At 35.0% G+C, this 10,233-nt stretch overlaps 3 protein-coding genes across 3 annotated transcripts; 2 read left to right on the top strand and 1 right to left on the bottom strand.

The window, feature by feature from the left end:
• Window positions 1–2,769: 2,769 nt before the first annotated feature.
• Window positions 2,770–4,712, top strand: LOC128863797 (kynurenine formamidase). Its single transcript, XM_054103147.1, has 4 exons — window positions 2,770–3,011; window positions 3,073–3,198; window positions 3,960–4,173; window positions 4,250–4,712. Exons 1-4 carry the CDS (start codon window positions 2,867–2,869, stop codon window positions 4,710–4,712), a joined length of 948 nt encoding a protein of 315 aa, XP_053959122.1. The 5' UTR covers window positions 2,770–2,866.
• Window positions 4,713–6,854: 2,142 nt separating this feature from the next.
• On the top strand, window positions 6,855–7,953 carry LOC128864154 (coatomer subunit epsilon). Its single transcript, XM_054103675.1, has one exon. It carries the CDS (start codon window positions 6,954–6,956, stop codon window positions 7,872–7,874), a length of 921 nt encoding a protein of 306 aa, XP_053959650.1. The 5' UTR covers window positions 6,855–6,953; the 3' UTR covers window positions 7,875–7,953.
• Window positions 7,915–8,662, bottom strand: LOC128864155 (PHD finger-like domain-containing protein 5A). The gene is made up of 4 exons (XM_054103676.1): window positions 8,527–8,662; window positions 8,276–8,466; window positions 8,129–8,214; window positions 7,915–8,069 (listed from the first exon to the last, which is right to left on the bottom strand). Exons 1-4 carry the CDS (start codon window positions 8,576–8,578, stop codon window positions 8,063–8,065), a joined length of 336 nt encoding a protein of 111 aa, XP_053959651.1. The 5' UTR covers window positions 8,579–8,662; the 3' UTR covers window positions 7,915–8,062.
• Window positions 8,663–10,233: the final 1,571 nt, after the last annotated feature.

Genomic DNA, 10,233 nt, shown 5'->3' with positions numbered 1-10,233 from the left:
CAAAACTGAGTATAATTTATGAGTAGAGAATGCATACGAACAAAAGCTAAAATAACAGAACTTTTATCTGTGAATTTGTTCTCACCGTATGCATTGTAAAATTTGTCACAGAAATTATGGCAAACGCAGTTTTGGGTTATGATCAAACGACTATTATTGGTTCTGCGCCTCGTACAAAGAGGCAACGATGCATGTCGATAGAAAAGTACATATAGAAATTTAATAGTATATTAACCCTCTAGTACCCAAGACCGCCTGTAGACGGCCTAAGTTTATTTCACGCTTATTCCCTTTTAAAATACCATTTCGTTACTTTTTAAACTCTTTCTAATTCCGGAAAGTCCCAAAATTATTGCTGGTGCATTTGCAGCAGCGTCTTGTTTTTTAATCAGCCGTCATAGTCATTTGAAGTCGGAAAATAGTGAAAAGCGGTCAAATTTATTATTCTGCAAAAGTGGTGTATTTTAAAAATTAAATAAAAATATTAGAAGTGTATTTAGCTTATAATAAAAATTATCATAGTGTTGCTGGTTGTGTTCAAAATACGAAAGTTAAAAATAATAACAAAAAAAAGTGTTTCCTGTATTTTATAAACCTTTGAAGACAGCCCGTCTAGAGGCGGTCCTGGGATAACTCGGAATAAATAACATTATGTGGTAAGTTTGAAATTTTGATATTTTTAGAGGGGGGCTAAGCTTAAAGTTTTGGTTTTTTAGAAATGGATCAACGACAAAAGTGTAAATTATCATCCCTCAATGATAAAGATATTGCAACATTTTTGGATTTATTGGAAATCGACGATGATACAGACGTGGAAGAAGATTTGGAAGATCTTTTAGACGAAGATGTGGACGATGCAGAATTACCTATCGACACTGGAATTGACGAGGTAATTAACAGGGCGGTAAATTTGCCAGATTCTTTGCTGGAATCAGAAGTGTGTGTCAATTTATGTCTCGTTGATCATTTCAATAACAGGTTTCAGTCCATTCCGATGACTCAACGTTTATGTGACGATGAACAAATGTGCGCACCGAAGATGAGGACTTTCCTTCGACAATATCTGCCAGATAAACCACATAAATGGGGTATAAAACTCTTCGTTTTGTGTGACTCCTTCGGATTTTGTTATAACTTCGAAATATATTGCGGCGCAGGAGACAATGCTGTTCTGACTGATACACCAGATCTTGGGGCATCAGCGAATGTGGTGGTCCGATTGTCCCGTAATATTCCAGATTTTAAAAACCATATAACATATTTCGACAACTATTACACGTCACTGCCACTTTTGGTTTATCTAAAATCACGCGGAATACATTCGCTGGGAACTATTCGTTCAAATCGAATTCCGAATTGCAAACTTCCGACAGATCTTGATCTCAGGAAACAACCCCGTGGATATTCAACTGAATTTTGTGGATCTGCTGTAGGAGTTGACATTTCTTTATCAGTTTGGAAGGAAAATAAAATAGTGTGACTCGCATCGAGTTACGCAGGCGAAAAGCCCTTTCAGAATGAAACAAATGTTATAAATAAGGTGTCGCGGTTCGTCCGCTCAGAAAAAAAAATTGTTGATGTCGATTGCCCCAATGCAGTATGTGAATATAATAGTCATATATGGGGGGCGCCGACCTCATGGATGGACTAATTGGGCGATATAAGATTCCGGTAAAGAGCAATAAGTACACAAACCGACTTTTTAATCACCTGCTTGATATGGCCATGATAAACGCTTATGTTTTGTTCAGAAGAATTAACAAGATTGACACGCATACTAGGCAGTACCAACTGCCGAACTTCCAGGCAGAGATGGCATACGTACTACGCAAACAACAATATTCTTCAATACCAAGAGCTCCAGGTCGTCCATGACAAACTCCTCAAGTAGAATTTACTGGAAGAAAAGCTTACTTACCTCCTGACGACGTTCGCTACGACGGAGTTGGACATTTTGCAAAGTTTTTATCACGCACCGGTAAAAATAGGTGCGAATATCCTGGCTGCACCTCCGAAACTCAAATCGTGTGCCGAAAATGGAATCTGAATCTTTGTTTTTCCCAGCAAAAGGACTGCTTTCACAATTTTCACCATAAATAACTTGCACCAACTGCCTATTTATGCCCAAAAGCATGCCTTTCTTTTGTAGACATTTTTCTAAAACTATTTGAAATAAGACTGACTGTTTGTTTTGTATTGATTTCTGTTAAAAACTTTCTGTTTTGTTCAATAAAAGTACGTAATACACTGAATTTGCAAGTTTTTCATTTAGATTTTTTTTTGGCGTTCTTTCCCAAAGCCGCCTGCAGGCGGGGTAAGGTTTTATCCCTATATAATCGGATCAAGGAACAAAATTTCACTTTCTTGATAAAGAACCTATAATTTTACCATAATCCCCACCCAAAGCAATTTTTTTCATTCAAAAATAAAATTTGGGCACTAGAGGGTTAAATTGAATAAGAGATATGGGTCTAGATAATGTTTTGTGAAGAATATATGTCACAATCTTCTGGTCGAAGTGCATACCTTCCCTTTCATATCTATCTACATATCTAAAAACGCCAACGAGATCAACTGAACTGTGTTAATTTTTTTTTATATTTATGTATGTATGTATGACTATTTATGTTTTTATAAGCAAAGATCTTTCTTATCTCTCTAACTCGCATACAATTCAAGGCAATAATTGTCCGACATATGAAACATTGTGTATGCATACATATCATACATTTAAACGAAAAACCAAAGCGTGTGTACGGCTTCATCAACTTAAGGGCGATCAGTAGCTGATCACTGCTTGAATCATTTTATATTATCATTTGTACGAAGTAGTCTAAGTTAGGAGAAGCACTTTTCTACAATTAAAATGTACACTACAAATGCAAGCAGAGTTGGTGATGACATTGACCTGAATAAGGAATATTCGCCTACGAAGAATTCCAAACGTTTTTCAGATGCAGCACAACCTGACAAAGCAGTAATAGAACAGTTTTTGAAAATCACTACGGAACGTGAGTTAATTTTGTTTAAACTTCTCACACTAACCGACAACAATTTTGAATGCTTTTTTAGAAACAAAAAAGGCACGTGAAAAATATAGCGTTCGGCAGCGCGTCACTTATAGAAAGAACAATACCGTCGGTGCCGATGATTCTGATAATCAAGTGGTAGACATTTACTATAAAGATAAGGAGAATGGTGAGATATAAATTAATTAGTGTAATAAGGGGTTAGGGGTAGTCAGAGGCCCGAAAAAATTATGGTTTTTAAAACATTGTACAAAAATAAAAACCTAACATTAATACATCATGTTTCGACTTGACTTTAGCAACATTTTAACAAAAAAATTAATAATTGTAAAAGTTATCGCTGTTTGTGTTCGAGTCCGTTTCTACAGAAGTCCCTTGCGGTGATCATCGCAAGTCCTTGGAAATTCATTTAAAATCAAGCGGACAAGAGAAATTAGTTTTATTAATAGATAATCTTGAGTCTGATCGAAGATTTTTTTTTTTTCAAAGTTAACAATATGGCGGCCTCAGGAATTATTTTTCAGATTTTCGAGAAAAAAACGACAATTAATTGTTTAAAAAAAATCGAACTTTTTGAAAAAAAAAGCCTTCGATCAGGCACAAGTTTTTATGGTTTTCAAAAGCAGTATAAACTTTATTGAAATTTACCAAGCGGTTTTTAAGTTACAGTGATCACCAGTTCAAAAAACATAGTTTTGAGAAAAACGCATTTAAAGTTTTGCTCCGAAGCGCCCGAGCGCCCTTTGTTGAATAACTAGAAAAGTATTTATCGGATTCACTTAAAATTTTCTCACAATATTTTTAAGATATTATACTTTAAGAAAATGCAAAAAAAATCAAATTTTTTGAAAATTCTGACTACCCCTAACCCCATAAATGAATCAATAACAACTACTCGTATATATCTATGTATGTATTTAATTTCTGCAGGCACACCCATTTTTATTTACATACATGGCGGATACTGGCAGGAATTGGATAGACACACATCCGGTTCGTTCGTGGAGCCGCTGGTTGAGCAAGGGTTTCGTGTAATTAACGTTGATTATAATTTGTGCCCCACTGTTACACTTAAAGCGATTAACGAGCAAATAAATAATTTTTATGAGTGGTTGTTTACATATGCAAAGGATACCCAAGCAAGGTATGTAGAAGATTTATTTCTTCTTTGAATATATACATATATACTTAGGTGTTAACAAATAAATGTCTCATTCCAGTAAAATCTCAATTAGTGGTCACTCAGCGGGGGCCTACTTGTCGACTCTTTTATTTAATAAACGTTTACTAAGTTTGCCTTACGCTGATCGTATAACGTCATTTTTTCTGATCAGCGGAATTTTTGATTTACGAGAATGCTGGAGTTTACCGAGCGTCAATCCCCAGAACATTTTGAATTTAAATTCAATTAGTGCGGAAGCTATGTCGCCAATCAGCTGGGAATTGGACACGCACTTCGTAGAATTTGCAAAACAATTGAAACTAGGCATTTACGTTATAGTGGCGGAGAATGACAGTGAAACATTCAAAGGTCAATCTTTAGCATATGCAAGAAAATTAGCAAATGCTGGACTTCAAACGGAATTTAATATATTGAAGGGTTACGATCACTTTGATATTATAGAAGAAGTGCCTGTCAAAGGTTCACTGATAAATAGTTACTTATTGAAAAATTTAATATAATTTAATAAAATTTTTAATCAATTAAAAATTAATATAATTTAAAATTTATTATAATTATACCGCAGTGGGCACCGGAAAAAATTAGTTTGATCTTAGTGAAAGCTATTGAGTTTTCTCTGAATATGCAACGACAATAAGAGAAAGCTGCAATCATGTAAGGAAACAATTTGAATTAAAAAATTCGTTTTTTTTAATGTGTGAGGCTTTAATTTACGTACAGTGGCTCACAGCTGCCGAGTACGCGATGATGTGACTGCCGAAGGTGCTCGCACAATTTTATTTTTCACTATAGCAGATCGGCCAAACCTCGTAACAGGGATAATAGATTACTATCTACTGATTGGCCAATAATCATTGTGAAAAATCAAATTGTGAGGGGAACTTCGGCTGCATGTGTTCACACACTCGTCTAATTAGTCGTTGTTCAGACGGCAACGAAGTGATGTTAGGCCTCTTATATTCGCCATTTCCCCGTTCGCTATGTCTATGCTCGATTAACTTAACGAAAAAAGTGCATGCAAAAGCAACAATAAAGGTATTGAGCAAGATTCAGCGCTAGCGAGTATGGTTATAGCTTTTAACACTGGTACGAGTATAATTCGCTGTCGTACAAACACATGTAATTTAAGGCATCTCTATTTCTGCGTTGCCGTTATGTTCATTTATACCATGTGCTTCATCTATTCGCCACTTGCTAACGCTTGGCGAAAAGAAGAGACCTATTGTGTTAATTTTTTTTTTTTTGTATCACTAACACATTCTTAGTTTTTTCGTAAACAAACCGATCATAACTCCTACTACGTAAGCCAATCCGCTGGTTCTGTCAAATTTGCTGGTCCGTTATTGGCCACACCATCAAAAATGTTTTTACCTTGAACTGGTAATCTACCGTCCTTACATGATACAACGCTTTGTATGTGAAATTAGAGTGGTTAATAAAGGTCGCGAGGACCCAAATAAAATGTTTACAGATGACGAAAGATGGGTATTAAGGAAAATCAAGAAATACCCAACTATATGTACACTAGAATATATATTATATATAATTGGCGCGTACACCTTTTTGGGTGTTTGGCCGAGCTCCTCCTCCTATTTGTGGCGTGCGTCTTGATGTTGTTCCACAAATGGGGTACCTACAGTTTCAAGCCGACTCCGAACGGTTGATCTTTTTATGAGGTGCTTTTTCGTGGCAGAAATACACTCGGAGGTTTGCCATTGCCTGCCGAGGGGCGACCGCTATTAGAAAAATGTTTTTCTTAATTTTGGTGTTTCACCGAGATTCGAACCAACGTTCTCTCTATGAATTCCGAATGGTAATCACGCACCACCCATTCGGCTACGGCGGCCGCCAATGATAAAGTATTAGTTAGCGAAAATCTTCGCAAAATTTGCAATAAATTTTGAAGTTTACATAAACACACAATATATACTCTGAGCTCGTTTAACGTTTTTGTTTTTGTTGTAAATATTCTTAAATTAAAATTACTTCGAATTTATTAGTTGGTGTTTATATTTCAAATACACGTATCTCTGTATGCACATTTAAGTTATTTTGAAAATGTAGCTTAAATAATTTTAAAACATTTTCTTTGAAATAAATGAACACTCAAAATAGTTGTGAACCACTGTGCATAAAAATGTGCTCGCAGGTATGAGCCGAATTAATTAAAGAGCTGATTTGTTTCCTTTTCCTTTCAATTTTTCGGCTGAATTTTAAATGTTAAAGATATATCTGTTTTGTTGTTGTTGTTACTTTGTTTGTTTGCTTACATTCTGATGGGAATTTTGACATTCAAACTACAAAATTACGAAAACAAAATACAATAATACAACAAATGCTGTTGTTGCTCCAACGGCTTCACCTAGATTCGTCTTGTGTGCGTTTTAAGCATACTCTACATATGTATATGGATAGAAACTTTTAAGGGACTGCTTATTATAGATACGTACATGTGAATGCAAAAATTTGTAACCATATTTACAAACATAATCAACTTAATTTGTATCTAATATTAATTTAATTAATTAATTGAATAAAATTTAAGAATATATTCTGTGCCTAAGAAACCACACAAACGCAGGGTGAACCACATGAATAATAATTATTATGTAATTGTGAATGGCGTGTGAGAATAAGATCAAGAGTTGACAACATATTGACATTGTTTTTGTTACACGTCATTTGGAGGAAAGCTGCAAATTAAATTAAACATTAATAAAATATAAATTTTTACCAACAAAATGAGTAAATCACTGCAGAACGAGGAAGATACTAACTCAACGCTATTTTATGCGCGCAATGAGTACTACATCGGCAACTTTATGGGTTCCATCAATTTTGTGTTGCCTGAACAAGGTACAGCTACTACGGAACTCCTCTCGTATATGTATCTCTCATACTTGGCTATCGACTCGGGTCGCCTCATCGTGACCGATATAAAAGAGAACAATAACACAGCCTTGGTAGCATTGCGCTACGTGAACGAAGCGTTCGAACAACCATCTAAAATTGAAAACATACTTGACAAGTTAACTGACAAAGTTGCCACCGAGGAGGACGAAACTAATATTTGGCACATTGCCACAGCCATTGTCTACTGCTATGATGGACAATTTGAAAATGCTTTAAAAATCATACATGGCTCCAAGAATCTGGAATCAATGGCTTTAGGCGTACAGTGCCTGTTGCGGTTAAATCGCATTGATTTAGCAAAGCAAGTGGTATCTAAAATGCAAGAAATTTCGGATGACGCTACTTTGACACAATTGGCTCAAGCATGGCTTGCGCTAAGTCTTGGTACCGAACAGATGCAAGATGCATTCCATATTTTTCAAGAATTTTGTGAAAAACATAATCCGACACCGTTGCTGTTGAATGGACAGGCCGTGGTTCATTTAGGTTTGGAACGATATGAAGAGGCAGAGGCTGTTTTGCGTGACGCTTTAACTAAAAAACACAATGATTACGATACACTCATTAATATGATGGTATTGGCACATTTAAGTGGAAAGTCGCAAGAAACGATTGCTCGCTATTGGGAACAATTGAAACAATTTCATCCAAAGAGTGAATTTGTTTCCGATTTGGAGAAGAAATCAAATGAATTTGACAAACTTTGTTTACAATATTCATTGGACGGAGGCGAAGCTGTACAAGCATAATTTTGTTAAGATTTATAAATTATATTTCCTGCTATATTCAAACATATTTACATTTTAAATAAAAGTAATTAGATCGAAATCCATGTATAAATATGCTCAGTTTGTTAGATATATTGGTACAATGTGGGTTTTCCTCAGTCACATTAAGATGATTAAAGTAGAATATTGATGAGTTTTTCATATTAGGATTAATAGCTGAAATTATTAAAATATATAAATAACCGACAAACGATATTGTAATAAATTGTGCATACTTTTGCTTGAATCCATATTTTTTTCTTTCGTAGAAAAGATCCGTTTTGGAACTGCCAAGGTTCACAATTTTCGGACAACCATCTCGCTACAAAGAAACAAAAATTTGAGGTATAATAAAGCTTTCTACTAAACACATGAACACTTACATCTTTTTCCTGTATCGTGCATTCCTTGCAATAGTAAGCATCTGAAACTCCTGGTCCACCGCAGATAACACAACGACCTTGATAAGATCCATAATTGCACTCGTCACAGATCCTGACTAGCGTGCATGGTCGTACATAAGAATCACAAATAACACATTTGCCATCACATTTTTCGCACAAACGTCCTATAGCTGTAAAATGCGAATGTTTCATTCAATGAAGATGCTAACCCAGTGTTTACAAACACTTACCAACTCCCGGTTGTTTGCGACAAAAAATTAAGTCTGGATGATGCTTTGCCATTTAATTTTTCTTGGTTTTTAATAAAAAACTATTTGTTTACCACCCGCCGGTCGCAGAACATGGAATGGAAGATGTCATGTCAACCTATTCAAAACGTTAATAAATGGAACGCTTAGAATTAGAGAAACATTAGTGAGTGTTCCTTTATTGTGACCTACAAACGAATAACAGATTTTATACTATGTTATGATCTTAAATTTGAGTAAAATTACCTATATTTTTAATAAACTTTATTAAAACGAAAATTAGCTATTTTGATAGATGATTATTTGTCCTTTCTGGAGTAGTGAAATTATTTCATCATTATAAATCTTCGTAATGCACGGATCTGCTTTTTACGGCTTTCAGAAAATTTCGCTGATTCAATTGTTGAGCTGGCGTAATATAGAAAGAAATGGTTTTTTTTTTTGCAAGTTACGTCAGCAAATCAGTTAATTCCTTCATACTCGCTGGGAGGGTTAACGGTCTGATGTTGGCCACACCTCTGCATTCTGTACATAGTACAATTGTTGACAGGGGTTTATATATACAGTAGTTGCTCGTAATGTACTATTTCATTCCAGTAATGCTCAGCAAACCAAATGGCTTTTCTGGCATCAATGCCAATCTTTTATGGGTTGACATCCTTCCGTTTCGCAGCATTTTGCATTAGAAATTAGGTGTTGTTGTTGTTGTAGCAGCATAAACATTCGCCATACTTACATACGGAGAATGCTGCTGGAGTGACAGTCCTTGGCCGGATAATAATCCGGGTCGTTTCGGTAACGTAGAATCGATTGTCGTGGAAACGAGAAATTAGGTGTCGTTCTTTATGGATGTCGCTCCCAAACGTCGAACGTGTGTTTGCGTCTATTATTTTTTAAATGCTTCAAAAAGTGACTTGGCTCACTAGAGAATTCAATTTCAATTCTATTCCTCAATTTTTTCCTTGATTTTGTTAGGCATACTCGCAATCCGTTGCATATGGTCTGACAAAATTATATAATTGCATATGCAAAATTGACAATCAGTTGTCAATACTGTTGTGAATGGTTTTTTCTTCATAGAAATGTTTTTGGTGGAATATTTCGGTGTTTTTGGTTTGTTTAATTATCATGAACGATATGAAAAAAGACAAGGAGAAGGAATAGCTAATTTAATTGCGCTATTGGCTGCTAATAATAAACAGTTGGAGGAAATCGGTAAATGACGTTTATGGACACACGCTTTTTTCTGTTATATGAATTCATAGTTAATAATACCTAACAAACATTTGATTAGAATTATGTCTACAAACCTGCTTTCTTTACCGACATCCATTTTATTTAGTTTTTACCTTGACGTTTTTCTTTACACTCGTAAAAATAATGATCTATTACACAGAAAACACAGGGAGTATGTCAAAAAGTATGGTTATTATCTAGAATTATTTTATAATCTCAGATTTTGGGAGGGAAATTTTGTATGGGAAATCTCGCTTTTCAATTACGGATTGGGAGTTAAGCACAAAAAAGTAGATCACCTACTTATATGTGAACGTATTATAATTCTCTTTTTACACGATAGATACGTTCCCAAAAAATTTGTGTAGAAAAAAAATCGTGTAAAAAAAAATTTGAGGAAAACAATATTAAATAATTATGTTTAGAGTTCACTTACAATAAGAATTTATTTCG

The sequence above is a fragment of the Anastrepha ludens genome, chromosome 5 (genome assembly GCF_028408465.1).
Source record: "Anastrepha ludens isolate Willacy chromosome 5, idAnaLude1.1, whole genome shotgun sequence".
Lineage (NCBI taxonomy): Eukaryota > Metazoa > Arthropoda > Insecta > Diptera > Tephritidae > Anastrepha > Anastrepha ludens.
The sequence above is the reverse complement of the archived record's forward strand: the minus strand, read 5'-3'. Positions and strand labels throughout refer to the sequence as shown.